The sequence below is a fragment of the Falco peregrinus genome, chromosome 18 (assembly GCF_023634155.1).
Source record: "Falco peregrinus isolate bFalPer1 chromosome 18, bFalPer1.pri, whole genome shotgun sequence".
In the NCBI taxonomy this organism is placed as follows: domain Eukaryota; kingdom Metazoa; phylum Chordata; class Aves; order Falconiformes; family Falconidae; genus Falco; species Falco peregrinus.
The window spans coordinates 5,526,371-5,545,628 of record NC_073738.1 but is presented as its reverse complement, the minus strand read 5'-3'; the positions used below and the strand labels follow the sequence as shown (position 1 = coordinate 5,545,628).

The 19,258-nt window shown below is 58.0% G+C and overlaps 1 protein-coding gene across 1 annotated transcript; it reads right to left on the bottom strand.

Annotated features, from left to right (window-relative positions):
* Window positions 1-425: 425 nt before the first annotated feature.
* ACE (angiotensin I converting enzyme) lies at window positions 426-18,828 on the bottom strand. The gene is made up of 25 exons (XM_005238804.3): window positions 17,763-18,828; window positions 14,171-14,338; window positions 12,735-12,822; window positions 12,341-12,484; window positions 11,902-12,093; window positions 11,645-11,742; window positions 11,340-11,512; window positions 10,822-11,045; window positions 9,322-9,466; window positions 8,880-8,978; window positions 8,523-8,645; window positions 7,829-8,040; window positions 7,151-7,287; window positions 6,691-6,849; window positions 6,198-6,285; window positions 5,849-5,992; window positions 5,430-5,621; window positions 5,011-5,108; window positions 4,544-4,716; window positions 3,889-4,112; window positions 3,534-3,678; window positions 3,241-3,339; window positions 2,697-2,819; window positions 1,899-2,086; window positions 426-1,620 (listed from the first exon to the last, which is right to left on the bottom strand). The coding sequence occupies exons 1-25, from the start codon at window positions 17,970-17,972 to the stop codon at window positions 1,421-1,423; spliced, it is 3,846 nt and encodes a 1,281-aa protein (XP_005238861.1). The 5' UTR covers window positions 17,973-18,828; the 3' UTR covers window positions 426-1,420.
* Window positions 18,829-19,258: the final 430 nt, after the last annotated feature.

Genomic DNA, 19,258 nt, shown 5'->3' with positions numbered 1-19,258 from the left:
GTGTGCTGGGATGTAAAGCAGACACATCAGGATGTGGCTGTGGGAAGGGACATGGGGTGAGGGCAGGCGTCTGGGGCAGCTGCTCCGAGTCTGGGGATCAGGGCAGAAAGAAGAGCGGTTGGGGTTTCACCTCCTGTGGGTGTGCTGTGCTTGGAGGAGGACTGAGAGTGAACAAAAACCTGAGCGTGGGCGGGCAAGCACCTGCCTTCTGCTCCTCTCCCGGGTGCAGTGGGCCTCTCCCGGGCCTCAGTTTCCCCATGTAAGACGTGACCGAGGGCAGAGGCCATCAGATGGGAGGGGGACGGGTGGATCATCTCAGATCCCCTCATTTCCCCTGCTGCTCTGGGCTGCAGCAGATCGACGCTCTTTAAGGCCGCAATAATCCCCAGCCTGGGATTAGTTTTGCACCTAATCACTGCAGAACAAATACGAAGTTTTATTTACAGAGGCAGAAGAAAGACAGGGGAGGGGGGTGGATACCTCAGGCATGGCTGATCTCAAGATAATCAGGAGCTGGAGGGCAGGAGGTGATCTCTGACCTTGGAGCCCCAACCCCGCCCCCAGGCTCTTACATAAAGGCATGTTGTACCCGTGCTGGAGCCACAGCAGTCGTGAGCTCCAGCCCTGTCCCAGCTTGGGCTTGGTAACACCCCAACCCTGTGAGCAGTTCAGGTCTGGATGTTTGGGCTTTCCAGCCCCTTCCTTAGGCATGTGCTCCACGGTGAACCCATGGGCTGTCAGCTGCAGTGGGAGCCACGGTTTAGGGAAGGATGGAGATGCTGCAAGGGGATGCTGAGCTTTCGTGATGGGGAGGGGGGCAGGGGGGTGCTGCAGGTGGGCTTGCCCCAAAGCCAGGCTGGTCCCCAGGGATTTGTGTTTGCACTGGGTTGGGGTGGCAGGTCTCCTGCTTGAGAGCCCTTGTCCCACTGAGATCCCAGCCCACCTGCAAGAAGGAGCTGAGCTGCTGCTGTGAAGGTGACAAGACATGGGTTTATTTTTCATCCATGCAAGTGAACAGCCTGGCAGCAGGCAAACCTGGGGTGGGAATGTGCTCTGTTGTCCCTCCCCAAACTACCCTCTGTCACTCAAAGTCTCTGTGGCTTTGCCTACAGGCTGGAGATGACTGATGGGTGCCCAGGCTGGACTGGCTCCCAGACTCGGGTGCAGGGGCAGCTCGTGACGACTCCATGCCTGCTGGTGCCTGAATTTCTCTTTCCCCTGATGCAGACATTGATAAATAAATAGCTCTTTTCTGCTTTGGTTCTTGCATAGTGGAAAAAAACATCTGACCTGATAGGAGAGAGGAGTCCCGAGCTGTGAAAACCCATGGCTTCACCGGCAAATGTGCCCCTGCATAGATGCCAGCCTGGCCAAATGCCCACACTTGCACCCTGTCCATGCTGCCCTGCTGATGGCTGCCTTATTTCAGTTCCATTTCTGAGCTGGATTTGAAGGTCTTTCTCCTGGCTGAGAAGAACTTGACACCCAAGAAGATGGTGGTGATCAGGAAGGCAAGTGCCAGGGCAAGCAGGACCCAGGCACCTGCTGTGGCTTGATTGCTGGTCAGGGACATGCCCAGGAAATCAGTTTGGTGGTCAGAGCTGGCTTGGGCTGGAGTAGCTGGAAAAGGGAGAAATGGGGGACGTGGTTGGTGCTGGTGGCTCTGGGCTGGGGTGTGTTGGGTCACCAGCTCTCCCTTTGCTGGTGTCTTGGATGCCCTGTGCCCTTTAGACTTAGCTCCATGGGAAATCAGGAAGCAGCCAAACAGCCTGTGGTTTTTAGGGTGGCCAAGGGGCACCAAGACAGCTCCTTCTCTTCTCCTTGCCCCATCCTGGCCCTGGTGAGGGCTGAGTTCTGCCCCATGGTGGACCTGCTGTGCTTGGCTGAGCCCTGCGTACCTGTGTAAGGAGTCCAGCCATATTCGGGCCAGCCCAGGACCTCTCCGTTCTTCTTGTTCTCATTCACCAACCATGTCATGAGCGGCTCAAAGTAGCTCATCAGGGCGTCAGCTGACATGTTGGGCTGCCCCGTGATGAGCTCCATGGCTTCGGGCCACGGCTTGCTGAAACCCAGCTTCAGGGCTTCCCTGTGGCAGGAGAAATTGGGTCCAGTGGGCTTCCCATCGCCCTCTCGGCCACCAGCCCTTCCCTTTTCCCCAGGGCTTGGGGCTTTTGTTATCAGCAGCCCTGGGCTGTCTGTGGCCCCAGCACTGCAGGGCTGCCAGCCCATGGCACAGGGAAGGTTTTGCTTGGGGGAAAGGGAGGGACTGACATGGATTAAAACCCTCCAGTGAATCCAGCCTGATGCAGAGCAGTTCCTGGGTGAAAGGGTTAATTTTGCAGGTGCTTTTTTTGAAGCTGTGGGATTGTTTTCCCTAAGGAACAGGGGCTGTGGAGGAGGAGGAGGAGGAAGAGGAGGAGGAGGAGGAGGAGGAGGAGGAGGAGGAGGGAGCCTTCCACCTGCCAGGGTCCCAGCTACCATCTAGTGGCTGCTTTTGCAATCACAGCCCCAGCACCCAGCCCAAGGTGCCCCTGCCCCGGGGTACGCCCTGCCCCCACCCCAGGGACCAGAGCATCTCATGCTGGGGCAGGGAGGGGAAGGATGACCAGGGCCTGCATTGCCTTTTGCCTTGCTGGGCTGGCTTTAAGGTATTTAGGGACATAAATGTCTTGGCTCTGCCCTGCCCACACACCTACCCCAAGATCCTCCCAGCCTCCTTGGACTGGTAGATGTCACACATGTGCAGGGGACCCGTGTGCCCAGCTGCTGCACAGAGTGCCTGGTGGAACTGGAACTGGATGACGAAGCTGACAAAGTACCTGGGGGTGGGTGAAGAGGGGTGAGGACATGGGAATGGACACTACTAGTGGCTGTGCAAGAGAGGATGTGGTCCCCCTCATCCCCTGGTTGCACCTTCCCGGTCTGAAGGAGCATCACTGGCTTTGGAGCTACACCTGCATCAGCTCAGTCCAATCTGCTGATGCCACTTCTCCTTTAACATGTGTTTTATGGTTGCCTGGATGGGTAAGCCCATCTTCCTTGGGTAGGGAGAAATTCCCCCAACTCCAGCCTTCTCCTTTGAAGCTCTTTCAGGGTCCACAGAGCTGCCCAGCACCCTCAGGATGATGCCACCAAGTATCCCACCAGCCATGAAAACAGGTGCCATCACTGGCATCTGAACTGGAAATCCTGCTTCTGTGTCCAGGTGGTGTCCCTCTGGCCCCAGCCCTGCTTGCTCACCTGATGTAGGGGACGTTGGCAGGGATGTGAAACTTTGCTCCGGGATCAAAGTCATCTTCAGACCTTGGTGTTGGTGGGCACAAGCCCTGGTACTTCATCCTGGGTGGAGAGGGAGAGTTAGCTCAGTGTGGGGTGGAGACGGTGGGAGAGGACACAGTGGGATGTGAGGACAGCGTGAGGGGTTACGTATCCCATCGTGTCCCATTGCAGCCAACTGGACCACAGGGAGAAAACACCCAGCGGGATGATGGCCAAGGCCTGTGCACCAAAGAGGGGTCTGAATTCAAGCACACCTGAGGTTCCACCACTCCTGGTTGTACTCGTCCTCCTTGATCTGTCCATCAAACACCTTCCAGCGCCACTGGTCCATGAGGTATCCAAAGGGCAGGAAGGCGATTTTGTCCAGGGCCATGTTCATCAGGTAGTTAATGTCACTTTCTGCCCAAGGTGTGAAGGTGTGAGCAAGGCAGTACTGTCCTCACCCCTCCCACCCCGTATGGGTCATTCTGCCCAAGAGCAGGGTGTCCCCACCAGGTCCTGTCCCCTCCATGCATGCAAAGCCACCGTGCATGTCCCTGAGCCCTTCCACCCTGACCCTCTGCATTTCCAGCTGTCCCCAGCAAACACCCTTTGTGGTGTTGTGCTCACCTTTATTTTCTGTGACTTGGTCCAGCAGATTGATGCTGTGCAGGTGTTTGGGGGTGGAGACGGACAAGGCCATGACATCCCCAACAGCCTCGTGGAAGCCAGGGTTGGCCCCATCACGGAATGAGATGGGCTGGTCCATGTACTGCAGGAAGTACTGGACGTGGCCCATCTCGTGGTGCACCGTGATTAGGTCATCCATGTTCACCACGGTGCACTGCTTGATCCTGGAGCAGGACATGGGCATTGGGGGGAGAAGGGAGGGCAATGCTGGGGTGAAAAACTCCAGGAACCATCACGTTCCTTTGCACTACTTTTCCCTTTGCCCTCCCTTTCCATGTGCCCCACCCCACATCTGATGCCAGGCTGGGCTGATCCTACTCCATGGGGCTGGTGTCTCTCTTTTTCTGCATCTCCTGCTGACTGTTCTCCATAGCAAGGCAGGGAAGGCATCAGTTGCCCTCCATCCACCACAGGGGCTCCTGCCAGCAGTGCCAGCATCCTGGGTACCAGTGACAATGCCACAGTGGGGCTGCCACAGCCACAGGGCAAGAGACACTGTGGTGGCATTAGGCCACATGCCCTTATTCTACAAGGACACTGCTATCTACCCCAGCAGCATGTCAGCTGGGTCCACCACTTGCTCCCCACGGGGCACCTGAAGTCCTTGCGGTTGTAGAAGTCCCAGGCTGAGGCATGACACACCACCTCTCGCCCATCTGCTGGCTTCTCGATCATGGACTTGTCCCAGAACTCCTGCGGCATGGGGATGAGGCCCAGAGAGGTAAAGAAACGGTCTGACTCTTCAAACATCTTCTTGGGTGTCCAGCCCTGGGGAGAGAGCAGACAGAGGACCTGGTGAGGGGCAACGAGGGATGCTAGGGGTGCCGAGGGCTGTGGGAAGGATAAGAGGCAGGGACAGCCTCATTCCTCTGGGCAGGGGAGATCTTTTGGGGGCAGCTGGAGCTGGATCCAGCCCTTGGTGTATTCAGGTAAGGGGAGAACACGGATGAGGCATGAAGGCTTGTGGTAGCACCAGAGCATTTGGCAACACAGGTGGTGGCAATGGCCAAAGGGTACTGGGTCCCAAGGGGCTTCCCCAGAGCAGCCTGGAAAAGCACTGACCTGTTGTTTCATGGCTGGGGTGGCATCCACCTTGGTGGCATCCGGGAAGGGTATCAGCAGGTCGAAAATGTTGGACCATGACTGGGCCCACATGTTGCCTGGGAAGTGCAGCAGGACAATGCATGGCGAGAGGGAGACAGGGAGAGGAGAGCAAAGGCAACCAGTTACTCCCTACTCCTGCGTGGGGTGGGTCGCCCTGCCTGGTCCCTGCCCTGCCCGCACAAGGCTGATGCAGCAGGAGCCTGTCGTCACGCTGAGGGTATTGTCCTTCCCTGGGGCAGGCTGGCCTCTGCAGATCCATCTCATGGGGCCTTGGCCCTTCAGCCAGAGCTGAACAGAGGCCAGCCTCAACTCTTGGCCTGACTTGGAGCAAACTATGCCTGGTGGAAGACACAGCTCTGCTCAAGCAGAGCCCTTACCTAGCAAATGAGCAGGGATGGGACCCCTCAGGTTTATACGCTCTGCACCATACTTTTTGTACAGGGCTCGGCGTACGTAGGCATGCAAGTTGAGGTACAGGGGCTGCAGCTGTAGGTACAACCTCTCCAGATCTTCCTGGAAGGTGGGTGTCTCATACAGGGATCTCCAGAAGGCCCCATTGTCTGTGTAGCCTGTGGTAGGGCAAGAGCAAAAGCCATCAGACACCATCCTTCTTGGCAAGAGTCTGCCTTGCTGCTCAGACACCCAGGTCCCTCCATATCTATCAGAGAATGGATCTCATGGGAGCTGGTGGGACCTCCACACCCTCAAGATTTTGACCCTCAGCTGGATGATCAGCCCAGTCCTCTGCTCTTAGGGGGGCAAGACCATGTTGGGTCTGAGGGAGCGGGCCACTGACCATTGAGCATGGCTGCCTTGTTGCTCAGTTCCACGTATCGCTTGTAGTTGTTCTTGATCTTCTTCCCAGAAGCATCCCGCCAGCCTTTCCAGGCAAAGAGGAGCTCATCATAGTCCCGTGAGGTGGCCATGATGTCTGTGAGGTCTGGAGAGAGAGCAGTGAAGCCAGAGTGGTGCTGTTGGATGGGCTGGACTGAGGCAATGGTGCTAGACCCAACCTGTTGCTCAGGGGCCATCACAGAGAAGGTGGGAAGGCCCCTTCATGACCTTTCTTTGTGACCCTATTGAAAAAATCCCTCTTTTCTGGGCCTGTTGCAGATGACTGCAGTGGATACCCTGCTAGACCTTACCAGGATCCAGTGGGTGACAGGTTTTGTTCTCTCTGCAGACCTTGGCTACACTGTATGTGGTCTCCATATCTGAGAGGAGGGCGTTATACTGCAAAGAAAATTAGATCGTGTAAGCTGGTTATCCTTGCTCCTGCTCTTGGAGAAAGTCACAGCCCATTGAGATGTTCTTAGGTGTTTTCCTCTGGTCCCTTCCAAGGCCAAATGTGACCTCAAATGGAGGTGAAGTGGAATCAATACAAGAGGGACTGAGGTCAACAAGCAATGTGCCATTGTCACCCAAGCAGCCAAGCCCCACTGCAGCCTGGGATAGGCAACCTTTGGATGGGAAACCCTGGAGGCAAGCATCCTGGCTTTGTGTAGAAGGTACAAAACTATCACCTCAAAGGCAGGGGGTGGCTGCCCGGTGGCATTTCCTAAAAGTCGGGAGAAGCCCATGTCTCCACACAGGGTAGTGGCAAAGGACACCCGTCCTGGCTGCCTCCTTGCAGCTTACCTCCTTCAGCTCGTTCTCAGGCAGGGCTGCCCTCTCAATGACACTCAGCTTCTTGAGGATGCGCGTGACACTTTGGTCCTGGAAATCAGAGGGGTCGAACTGCCTGGCCCTCATGGCGTACTCAAGGGTGTGCTTGGACATGGCTAAGTTCTTATCCAGCTGCAAGGGCGGGAGGGGACAGAAGAGGAGATGCCTTCAGGGAGATGCCCGAGACACTGGCCATCACTAGAAGCACCACGTGGCATGCTGTAACTGGCAACCCCACCACGGCTGCCTTTGTGGGCACCTCACAGCGTGACGAGGGTTTTCACAAAAAAGACACCTCCCGGGTGAGAACGTTACCCCTTGGCTAGGGGCAGAGGCTGCCCTGGTTTCCAGGACTCATTTGGAACGCACCCTGGGCACCAGCTGCCTGCCTTGGAGGTTGCCTCTCCCGGCCCAGCCCGGGTCATTGCCATACCATAATCTCCTTGTTGTGGTTGGTGATGTTGGTGTTGTAGGCCCAGGATGCCTCGGTGTAGGCGTTCCACACTGCCTCCGCCGTGCTGTTGTACTCAGACAAGAACTCTTTTGCTTGTGCTTCATCTGCTATTTTGTCTAGAGGAGGAGATAAATGGGGGAAGAGGGGGGAAAGGTCAGGAGAGCCCTTCTCTTTGCAAGACCATCACCCCGTGGTGAAGCCATAGCTGAGCTTCTCCCAGAACTGCAGGTCCATTGAAGGATGCCACAACCTGGGAACAGGTTGAGCCAAGAAATGGGGGCAGAGGGACACTGCTGGGGTGTCCCATTGGACAGAGGATGGGATGACAAGACAAGCTGCATGCCCTAGACCCTCCCATGTGAGAAGAAAGGATGCAGCTGGAAAGAGATGACCTGTCACCATGACTGATGGCATTACCACAGCAGCAGGGTCACAGCTTCAGAAAATGGTACTCCAAAGGGTTGGCTAATGGCACTTTCTTCTTGGGAAGCAACACCCTGTGGGACTCCACGTGGGGCTGGTTATTTTTCCAGGCATGGGGACCTCCCCTACACACAGCAGAGCCCTCCCTCAGCACTGTCCTGCCTGAGGGTTAGTGACATCCCTTGGAAGACCTTCCTGCCCCTCGCCAGACCCAGGATGGAGCCACAGCCTTACCAATGCCTTCAGGGTAGCCTTCAGGGATAGGGGGACGCCAGTCAAACTCAGGCCAGCCCAGCACCTCATTGGTCTTGTTGTTCTGCTCCTGAAGCCACTCAGTGACAGGGCTGAAGTACTCCAGGAGCGCCCCAGCATCCATCTTATCCGTGCCGGTGAGGTTGAACAGGATTTCCTGCCACGGCTTGGAAGACCCAGCTTTCAACACTTCCCTGCAGAGGAGCAGGACAGCGAGAGCCAGCATGAGGCCAGGGGATGGATGGCAGAAAAGCAGTGATGGTATCTCAGCATTGCAAGAGTTGAAGGTGCTATTCCTGAGTGGGACATGAACCTGGGAACTGCCTCTGAAGCCCCCACCTGCCCTGCATATGGGGACTGAGGGCTCCCCATCAGATATCCATGCATTTTTTAACACCCAGGGAGTCAATAGGAACCAAAAGTGCTTTAGTAACCTCTTGTCTGGGTGGGAGCTCATGACAGGGACAATAGCAGTACTCTGGTGAGGACCACTCACCCCACCCCAGTGCTTCCATGTATTTCCATCCATCCATCCATCCATCTGCAAAGCTATTCCTCCAGCCATCTCCATAGCCACTTTTCCTTCCTTCCTTTCTTCTTTCCTTCCTTTGCACACCATCAGCTTCCACGCACACATCTGCCCGTGGCGATTGTCCCGACCCTCCTCTGTCCCCACCTGAGTTTGTCTCCAGCCTCTTTGGACATGTAGATGTCACAGGTGTGCAGGGAACCATTGTGCTTGGCTGCCTGACACAGGGCCTTGTGAAACTGGAACTGAAGGACGAAGCTCACAAAGTACCTGCCGAGAAAGCCCCTGAAGGTGAGCGCTGGGGACCAAGGGAAGCAGACAAGTCCCAGGGTGTGGGGGAAGACACCCAGCCACATGTCAGCTCCCCACCATTTGTGGTCCCAAGCACTGGATAGTCTCTGTGACTTGAGCAGGAGCCACGCATCCCAGTCACTGCCCACCGAGCTGAGCCCCCCAGTCCCCCTGCTGCCCCAGGCTCCGGCCCCTTGCCAGCACCTCCTCTACCTGATGTAAGGGGTGTTCCCAGGGATGTGGTACTTTGCTCCAGGGTCAAAGTTGCTTTCATTCCTTGAAATCGGAGCACAAATACCCTGGTATTTGGTTCTATAGAGAACAGAGAACAAGAGCATGAGCATGGAAATAAGGGGTCAGAAGAATCAAGGCAAGGAATGGGAAGAGAAGGCACAGCGCTGAAGAAATTGTTACAATAAGAGCACGCTTCCATGTATCTCCTTCCTTCCTTCCTTCCTTCCATCCATCCACCTACCTACCCACTCCATTCATCTACTCGTCTGTCCCACACACGTGCCCACCTACCCACTGTTCTCCAGCTATCTCCATGGTTACTTTTTCCTTCCTTCCTTCCTTCCTTCCTTCCTTCCTTCCTTCCTTCCCTGCACAGACCCAGCTTCCACACCCCCGTCCACCCCTGGTGACTGCCCTTTACCTCAGGTACCACCAGTCGTAGTTGTAACGGTTGGGGGGCGTGCGGCCGCTGAACACGTTCCAGCGCCACTGGTCGATGAGGTAGCCAAAGGGCAGGAAGGCGATCTTCTCCAAGGCCATCTTCAGCAGGTAGTTGATGTTGCTCTCTGCATAGAACAGAGCCTGAGCCAGGCTGGGAAGGAGCCTGGCTGGGCACCACTAGGCTGTTTGTGGGCAAGAGGGTGAGCAGATCTGGGTGAGACACGGGGACAGCAGTTCAATGTGTATTCTGCTCCCTAGAGAAGGCTGTGTGGGACACGGGAGGTTTCTCCAGATACAGCTCCTCCCTGGGACCACGTGTCCCTTTTTACTGAGTGGGGACAATGGGAATGACAAGCGCAGTGTCCCCTTGCCTTCAGCCTGGCTCTCAGTGTGACTTTGATGGTTCCCTCTTGACATGCTCACCCCGGGGCCTGGGGGTGAAGGGGCTTTGATCTGCAGGGCTGTCACACCACTGCAGAGGCTCTCAGGGTTCAGACCCAGAACAGGGGTCAGCTCTAGGACAGTCACCACCATATCATCGGGAGCACAGGGGATGGTGACATCTGCTTTCCCCATTGCCTCCAGGAAACCCTGGGAAGAAAGGTTGGAGAAGGACTTGCTGGAGACCCAGCTGAAGCTGTGGGGTCAGAGAGGGGTGGCAGCGCTGCCCTGAGGGGCTATTGGCTGCCATCGCTGTGGTGTGGGGTTGCCAGGGCCGGTTAGTCGGCAGCGATGCCTTGAGGCAGGGACCATCTGCTCCGTGGTGTTTATGCAGCATTGGCCCAACGCTCTTGGCGGCTGCAATGGCTTCCCCGTCATGAAACGTATTTAATGACAAGCCAGGAGGATCCCGGGACTGTCCCTCCTCCGCAAAGCAGCTGCCTGCGGCAGGAGCCTGCGAACGCTTGGTTTCCTCCGCTGCCGTCTGCTTTGACGTGTTGGCTGAGAGATGTTGGGTGGGGGGAAAGACTCTTGCCAAGCTGGGCAGTGCCCTGCGGCGACAAGTCCTCCTCTGCTGTGCCGGCTGGCAGGCAGACACGTCACCCACTGGCTGTCCTCGTGACTGTGCATGTAAGTGCTCAGTGCCACCTCCGCAGAGCTACACCGCGAGCTCCTGGCATGGAAGTTTCTTGGCGAGGGAGGAGGGAACGCTGGAAAGGTCAAAGCCGATCAAGCATGAAGATGCTGTTTTCAGGTTTGGACCTCTGATGGAGAAGGGAAGTGCACAGATGAGCTGCAGGGAGCATCTCTGCTGCCCGCAGAGGTGAAGAGGATGGAGCCATGAAGGGTCCTACGTGGACCCATGGAGCCAAGAAGGGGTTGTGCATGGAACTGAACGTGGCTGAAAGGGTCACATCAGCCGTGGAGTCTTGCCTGCTCAGGGCTGCATTGCCAGACTGCAGCCCACCCTGGCATGTCCCAAACCCTTCCAGTGCCCATGCCCTCCAGGACACCCAGCTCCCCAGGGGGGCTGCCATACCTTTGTCCTCGGTGGCACTGCTGAGGAGACCAATCTTCTTGAGGTGGCTGGGGGTGGAGACAGACAGGGAGAGGACATCGCCGATGGCCTCATGGAAGCCAGGGTTGGCCCCACTGCGGAAGGAGACGGGCTGGTCCTTGTACTGCAGGTAGTATTGGACGTGGCCCATCTCGTGGTGCACCGTGAACAGCTGCTCCATGGTCACCATTGTGCATTGCTTGATCCTGCCGGGCAAAAACAGAGCATTGCCTGAGCTGACTGAGGGACCCTAGCTGCTTGTGCACCCCCTCAATGGGACAGACCCTCCACAATCCCTGGGGGGGTGGCAGCACCCCATAGCACAGGGGGAAAACCCAGTGGAGGTGAAGGCAGGGCAGCGTGGTGCCCCAAGACCTTACCCCCGAAGGTGACAGAGTGGACTGCACGGCCAGGGTGAGGGTACCCCAAATGATGAGCACCAAGGGGGATGGAGGAGAGTGTTACCCTGTAGACCCAGGCCCCACATGACCCCCACACACCTGAAGTCCTTGCGGTTGTAGAAGTCCCAGGCTGAGGCATGACATACCACCTCCCGCCCATCCATTGGCTTCTCCAGCATGGACTTCTCCCAAAATTCAGGGGGCATCTCCAGCAGTCCCAGGGAGGTGAAGAAGTCCTCCGATACCCGGAACATGTGGGTGGCATTCCAGCCCTGGTGGGCAGCAGGCAGTGGGTTATGGCTGAGGAGGGGGCTGCCCCTGCCCTGGGAATTGCCTCTGATGCTCTCCCAACACCCCACATTTTTGTCCCCCTGATGCCACCAACGAATCCCTCAGCCCATCACCTGCTGCACCATGGTGCTCGTGACATCGAGGTTGGGCTTCTCAGGGTAGGGGACCATCAGGTCATAGATGTTGTTCCACTGCTGAGCCCACATGTTGCCTGAGAAGAGAAAACAGCTGGAGCAGAACTGGTGGTAGGTCAGGAAGAAGAGAAACACAGTGATAACTGGGACCTCCCTGCCCCACTATGGCCCCTTGTGTGCCCCTCTGGACCCACCAGCACCCCTGGGTACAGGCTGGGGCAGGTCCCTCCTCTTACCCAGGAGGTGAGCAGGGATGGGACCCTTCAGGTTGATGTATTTGGGGCCATAGCGATCGTACAGCTTCCTCCGGACAAAGGCGTGCAGGTTGAGGTAGAGTGGCTCCAGCTGGTGGTAGAGATGCTCCAGGTCATCCTCGAAGGAGACTGAGTCGTACCAGGAGCGCCAGTAGCTGCCTGTGTCCTCAAATCCTGCCAGGGAGGCAGTGGTAACCTCTGGCTCTGGCCCCCAGGGGCTGCCTGCCCCCTCCCCAAGCCCAAGATCTGGTACCAGGTGAACTGCAGTAGGATTTTTGTCCCTTCCCCAAAGTGGGGAAATGGAAGCTGGGTGCCTGGTTGCATGTGGGATGGGGAGAGCCACAGGGCACCCCATTGCCCCGGCCCCAATTCCCACCCTGGATCCCTGCCCACCCCCTGCATCCCCCCATCCTGCTCATACCATCCGGTTGATAGGCCTCGTTGCTCAGCTTCACGAATTCCTCATACTTGGCACGCAGTGGGTTGCCTGCGGCGTTGTGCCAGCCCTCCCAGGCGTAGAGCAGCTTCTTGTAGCTGCGGGAGGAGGCCATGATGTCTGAGATGTCTGGGAGAAGGGGGACAAGTAGGACATGAGAAAGGGGCAGGAGATGGGGTCACATCCCATAGTGGCTCTGCAGAGGTGCCCCCGCCATCGCACTGGACCCAAATACCCAATTTCAGGCCAGGACAATCCCAATGAACATGGGTGGGATCTGCCAACCCCGATCTATGTGTCCCCATGTGGCGACACATGGACAAGCTCATGGCCATGGGATGCTCAGCACCCCACAGGGGCAGGGGGATGGGGACCATACCTGGCTCCAGCTCCCAGCAGGTACCGTTGGCCAGGCACACCTTGGCTGTGGAGTAGATTTTGTCCATGTCACTCAGGATGGTGTTGTACTGTAGGGAAGGAAAAGATGTTGGGGCTGGAATGGGATGGAAATGGCCCTTCAAGAGGGATCTACAGGCTTCCCAGCTCCAGAGTGTGTGTCCCCGGAGGGATGTGGAGGAGGATTGGTGTGTTTACACAGCACGTTTTTGGCGAGATAAGCATGTTATCACCCAGAGTTTTTGCCCCCATCACATGGTGGGAGCAGGGAGGTTCTTTGGGACAGACAACCCCGCACAGCCGCTCGCCGAACCCCCCTCGAACGCTGCACGAGCACTTGTGGTGTCCCGGGGCAGGGCTATTTATAAAGCTCTTTGTCAGCTGGGCTGTGGCGCAGCCTGTTTATCTAAGCGGGTAAAAAAAAGAGTAAGAAGAAAAGCAGGAGGAGGAGGGGGGTTTGTTTCTGTGAACTTCAACAACAGCAAACAATAGCAACAGGAGGTTTCCTGGAAGCTGCCCAGGGAGCCCATTCCCAGGGAAGGAAATTCCTCTGCTCCGTCCTTCCCTTTGCTCCCATCCCTCTGCTCCGGCCAGGCTTTGGGACGGAGCTGCCTGGGGACAGGAGACACATGGCTGATGCACAGCGAGGAGACATGATGCTGTCTTGTGTCTGGGAGAGGACAGGGACGCGTTTCCTGGAAGGAATTGGGGCCAGCACTTCTCTGGGAAGGATTGTACCTCCGGGCTTTTTCAGGCTTTCAGTGGGGAGGGCTGTCAGGCAGCCGTGGGCCAGGCTGGAGGGGGTGGCAGTGCCAGCGTCCCTGCGCTTGGGCACAGGCAAGTGGCTGCCAGCCGCAGCCTGGGCAACATTTTCACACACAGAAATCAAAATCATGTCGCATTTAGGTAAACTCCCTGGAAGCTCAGGGCTGTGGTGGGGAAGGCTCAGGATGTCCTGATGAGCCTAGCATGGACCTGTGCCACCGAGGCACAGGACTTCTGGGCTGGCAGGGAGGGCTCAGGAGCCAGGTGGCTGCAGCAGCCCTCCCTTTCCGTGGGCGGCATCCCCGAGGAGCCCTGGGGAGCAGGGGGTTGAGCCAGCTGGCCCCTGGCCATGGGCACAGCCTGGCTGGTCTCCAGGTGACGCCCAAGGCTGTTCTGTGTAAGCAGGAAATCTCCAGTTCCCACTGGGATAGCTCTGAGGTGAGGTTAGGGCTGATAACGGAGCCAGCAGGCACCCCAGATCCCCCCGAGACAGCACCCCCATCTCCCCCCTCCGTCACTGTGCCAGGGAGACCCTCTGAAACACAATAGAGGGGCCATGGGCCAGCAACGGAGTTTGGGGGCTTGGGCAAAGGCCCTCTACGGGGTTTCACAGCACCCCAGCAATGTCCAGCACTTCGCTGGCACCTCACCTACCTGCTCTCTCTTCTCCAGGGGCAAGTTGGAGGGTCCCAGGGTCTGGATGGAACTGATAATTTTCTTCAGCTGTGGATCACTGAAGTTGCTCCAGATGCTGCCAAAGAGGTCCTTGGCTTTCTTCCCCCACAGCTCCATGAAGTTTTGCTCCTCCAGCGATGCGTTGACCTGCCCAGTGAGAGGGGACATAGAGGCTCAGGACCAGCCCTGGGACATGCCACCACCAGGTGATGGTTTGGGGGCTGGATTCAGAGCCACGAGGGTTTGTGGAAGCCAGAGGGAATGGAACACAAGGTGGCAGGCAGGCCTGTCCCCAGCCCATGACATTCATAGATAGAGACATCAGCTTCCAGCTGATGCGGCAACATCTGCAGCCCCCGCTCGCCTGTGGCAGTCCTGGTGAGTACTCGCTAAGGTGGCCTTTGAGGATATTTTGGAGGTGGCTCTGGGGTGTCATTGCTCGGATGGGGTGGGGGTGCTGGGACAGGGGTGTCCATACCATGTGGGCAGGGTGTCTGCGTAGTCCCAGCTGGTGCTGGCAGCTGCCAGACCCCAGTTTCAGAAGGAGCTCTGAGAACTGGCTTCGTTTTTTTCCTATTCCTGCTGCTTCACACCTTTGCAGAAGCCCAAAGGAAAAACACAAAAATGCCACATTCACTTTTCTCCTTCCTATACCTTCTTGCTAGATCTGTACGTTCCTGCTTTGGCTGCCTGCAGCCTGTGCCCTGTAAGTGCCGTCGCTGTGTTTCATCCTGCAGAGAGGATTTTTGCACTGAGCCCCCTGTTCTGGGTCTGTCACTGTCACCCATCTCCTGCCAGCCCCGACCTCCCTTCCCAGGGCTGTGGGACGGCAGGGAGCTGCCTGCACCATGGGGGGTTATTTAGGCAGCTGGAGCTGAGGCCAGCGGCCGTGATTTTGGGACGGGGTGTATTTCGGATAGTTGCATCCCAGCCTGGCCAGTGTCAGCTGTATTTTTGGGAAACACTGATCTTTCAAGAGTATCCTGACCTGGGTGATGCGCAGGATGGAGAAGGTGCAGAGTGCCTGTTAGCTGTCCATGTGCTGTCCGGGGGTGATTTATGGAGCTCATTAGCTGTTATTCGTGGCATTTTCAGCCTGGCTCCAAGAAGCCTGGTTTGTTTTATTTTAATCTTCGCATTCCCTTGGCTGGCAGCAGGGAGGGAAGGGAGTTGCAGTGCTGCAGGGTTGGACACCCACGCAGCCATGGGACACAGGGGTGGCGATGATGACAGTGCCGGGTACCCTGGCTGCCCACCGCTGGGCAACCCCTCAGATGTCCCACTGCCCATAGCATCACTCCGGGTACCACCTGGCCCTGACCCCTCACTGTGCCAGGATGCACCAGCCCCAGGGGCGCCCTGCACTGGAGCAAGATGCTTTTGCATCACTGAATGAAGGGTATCTTTACCCCTTCCCAGACACCACTGCAGAGCCAGGGGAGCTGTAGGAAGCAGAGTCCAGCTGTGTTTCATCTTCTTGAACAGGAGCCTGTGTTTGGTCAGGCAAATCATACCCTAAACTCTCCTGACAGCTCTGGCAGAGCGAGCTGAGGCCAGTGGCACTGCCCGAGACCCCCTCCCCACAGCCATGCCCACCAGCCCTGGCCCTTCACCCCCACAACCAGAAGCTCCCTCCTGGGTGTGTGTGTGTGTGCCCCTTGGCAGGGCTCAGAGGCCCCTGGATCTCCCAAGTCTCCCTACTGAAGCCTCCCGCCCCAGTCCCTCCCTGCTCATGGTTGCAGAGTGAAGATTCAGCGGTGCAGGATGCAGCCCAAGATGCTGGGGCTGCTCTGCCCCAGGCACAGGAAGAAGTTCCGTACCTGTGGGCAGCCCCTGAATCCCCAACACCACCACCAGCATCTTGCCTGGCCCGCAATTTGCAGGAGATGGTGCATCTCCCTCTCCCGCAGCTGAGGTCCCTGTCCGACCTTCCAGCACCCTGCGTCGCTGGGGGCTGCTGCCCTGCTGTCGGTCTCCTGCCCCCCATGTCACCCCCTGCCACTTTGTCCTGGGGCCACCTTTTGAGGCAGGTCCTGGAGCTGCCCACACCATGGTGGCCTGGCTCAGCCCCTCTTGCCTTATAGGCATGTGTGGGGTTTGCCTGGCCCAAAGTTTCCCCAGACCCCCGCAAATGCACCCTGTCAGCTCCTGCTGGCAGCTGTTAACCCTTTAGTACTCAGTGCCTCCTCATCCCACCTCACATCTCCCTGCTCTCCCTGCTGCCCCATGGGCTGATCTCAGGGGCCACATCCCCACCTCTTCCTGGGCTGGTTGGGAGCCTTGGCATGGTAGGGAGCTCCTGTTTGTGACCTTTGGGCATTTATTAACATAGGAAAGGGTGAAAGCTGGCCTGGCAAGTCCATGCAAGGGGCTTTCCTGACCCTAACCTTGGACTTGGCATAGATGGGACCTGCTCTGCCCCAAGGTCCCCACCCCAACATCTGCGGCAGATGCTGGGCACCTGCCCAGCTATCACATCAGCTTGCCAAGAAAAGGCTGCAGGGGCACTGGGGTGCTCTCGGGTGCCCTGCCAGCTTGGTAGCAGCCAGCCCTGTGCAGAAAGACACATTTCTTTCCTGGTGCAGGGCACACTGTGCCCCAGTCCCTGGGGGGATCCGGAGGGGTTCAGGGCTGTGTGGCAGCCCTTGGGGCACGGGGGTGATACTGAGGTCCCCAGATGGGCCATGGTGGTGTAGGGGCTGCCCCAACCCCTGTGCACCACTGGCTATAGGGGGTGGGAGGTATCTCCCCAAGCTGCACACAGTGCCGGGGCCATGCCCCCCATGCCAGGGCAGCCAGCAGGTGCTGGGCACAGCAGGAGCCAGCGAAACCTCCACAGCCTGCCCAGGCACCGCGGTTCCCCAGCCTGCGTCAGGCAGGGGCTGTGCTGCTGCCCCCCCCACCCAAGAGCAGCCCTGGGGCTGCCAGGGCTCCCTGCCCTGCTAAATCCAACCTAAAGCCCTGGAAAAACACACACATGCCTGTGGGATGCACGAGCATTGCTCCCTGCTGGACTATGCCCGCACGCAGCTGGGCTGATGTCTAATTCCCTGTAGCCTGGAGTGCTTTCCCAAATCTGGCTTCGCCCCTGTGGATTGGGGACATGGGGATGAGGGGTGGCAGTCCCAGTGCCACCCCATTGCTCATGCACACTTTGGGCTGCTGGTGTGTGCCCCAAACCCAGCACTGGGACATGGTGGGGCGCCGGCATGGCACAGCGCTGGGACGTGATGGCACCGGACAGGGACAGGAACAGGACAGTGGTCTGGTTCAGGGAGGGGGGGAAGGAAAGTGGAAGGTGCTGGGAGGAGGTGACCACCTCTGAAAATAACCCAGACTCTGCTCCGGGACCAAGGCTGTCACTCTGGGGCAGAGGCTCTCCAAGGGTCAATTTGGGGCAAAACCCCACAGTTCCTGGGCTACAAGCCCAAGCCCTGGTTTGCCATCCTGGGGTGCCAAGACAGGAGCCCGCGAGGAGGAAGGGGACCATGCCAGGTGCCCCTTCATGCACCAGCCCCCCCCAGTGCTGGGGACACCCCCGCGGTAGCATCACCCCCGTCCCACCACCCACCTGCAGAGCTGCGTTTTCAGTTGTCAGGTTGGTGTAGTAATTCCAGCTGGCCGAGACGCTGTTGAAGAGGACGAGCTCAGCGGTGCTGTTGTAGGCGCTGGCAAAGAGGGCAGCCCCTTCCTCGGTGGGGTCATGCTGGGGGGGCTCGAGCCCCGGCTGAAGGGCACCCACCAGGCTCAGCCCCAGCAGCAGCCCCAGCGCCGGGGGCATCGCGGCGGGAGCAGCGCACGGAGGGGGGGCCCGTTCGGTGCCTTGCGAGATAGCTTTGCCTCCGCTGCCGGCTGCTTATAAGCCAGCAGCCTTCACGCAAACCCTGCCCACCGAGCCTGCCTCCCCTTGCAGATAAGACCGGAGCATTTTGCTTTCCCTTCGGCAGCTCCTGGGCTTGCGGAAAGGATCGGGAGCGAGGGCTGCTGTGGGATGCATAGTCCCTTTGGCGCCCGGCCGTGCTGGGAGGGAAGGGGAAGGGGCTGGGACAGGAGGGAGGAGGTGGAGGAGAATCAAGGGGAAGGCAGAAAAAAGAGAAAGGAGGAGAAAGGCTGGGGTGGACAGGGTGGACAGGAGGCAGCTCCATCCCTGCAGGGTCCCAGTCCCCTCCCAGCTTCGCACAGGGGGATCCAGCTCAAGTGGACCACGGTGCTTGGCAGGACATCCCCTCCCCATGCTGGCATCATGCGGTGAATGCCCTCGGCAGCGCCCTGGCCACCGCCACAGGGCACGAGGGCGAGCGCAGGGGGGAAAGCGTTCACTTTGGGGGCAGACAAGGTCCATCTGCAGCTGCTTCTTGCTAAAGTGACCCCCTTCCCGACATAACCTCATTTTCCCAGAGAAACAGAGTATTTCTGCTGGCTGTGAAGGAAAGGCCATCACATCACACCAAGTGTTCTGGATTTGGAGGAATTAGGCTGATGACAAATGAGTAACAAAAAGTTCCTTCAAAATGAAAACCAGATCCATGTCAGTGGGCTTGATAGGTTCGTTCTTTTTTTTTGTTTTGTTTTCTTGTATTTAATTAACTAAATCCCCTTCCCCTGGGGCCTGGCCCCAGCCCTTGGAACCGTGCCTGGCCTGAGCTTAGGACCTGAGCTGGCTAAGCCCATCCCCCCTTGTTGGGACAGCCCCCCCCCCCCCGCCCCGGGACACAGTGGACACCTTCTGTGGAGGGGACACAGGGAAACCCCTTGACTTGTTGGTCCCACTGGGCACTGCAGAGCAGCTGGGCACTGGCACAGCTTGGCCCCTCGACAAGGCACAAGTCCTCTTGCCAGGGCTGGGGATTTTAGGAGCCTGCAACTCTCTGCTGTCTATTAAACCTCCCTCCAAAAATCACAGCTTCCCACCCTGCCCCACCACCCACCACCCACGTGGGCTGATGCGGGCACCTGAACATCCTTCATGCCCCTGACCCAAAGCCCACAGGGGTGTGCAAACAGCACCAGCACTGCCCGCGAGCCCGGACATCACGGGGCCAGGGCAAAGCCAGCGTCTGCCTGCCT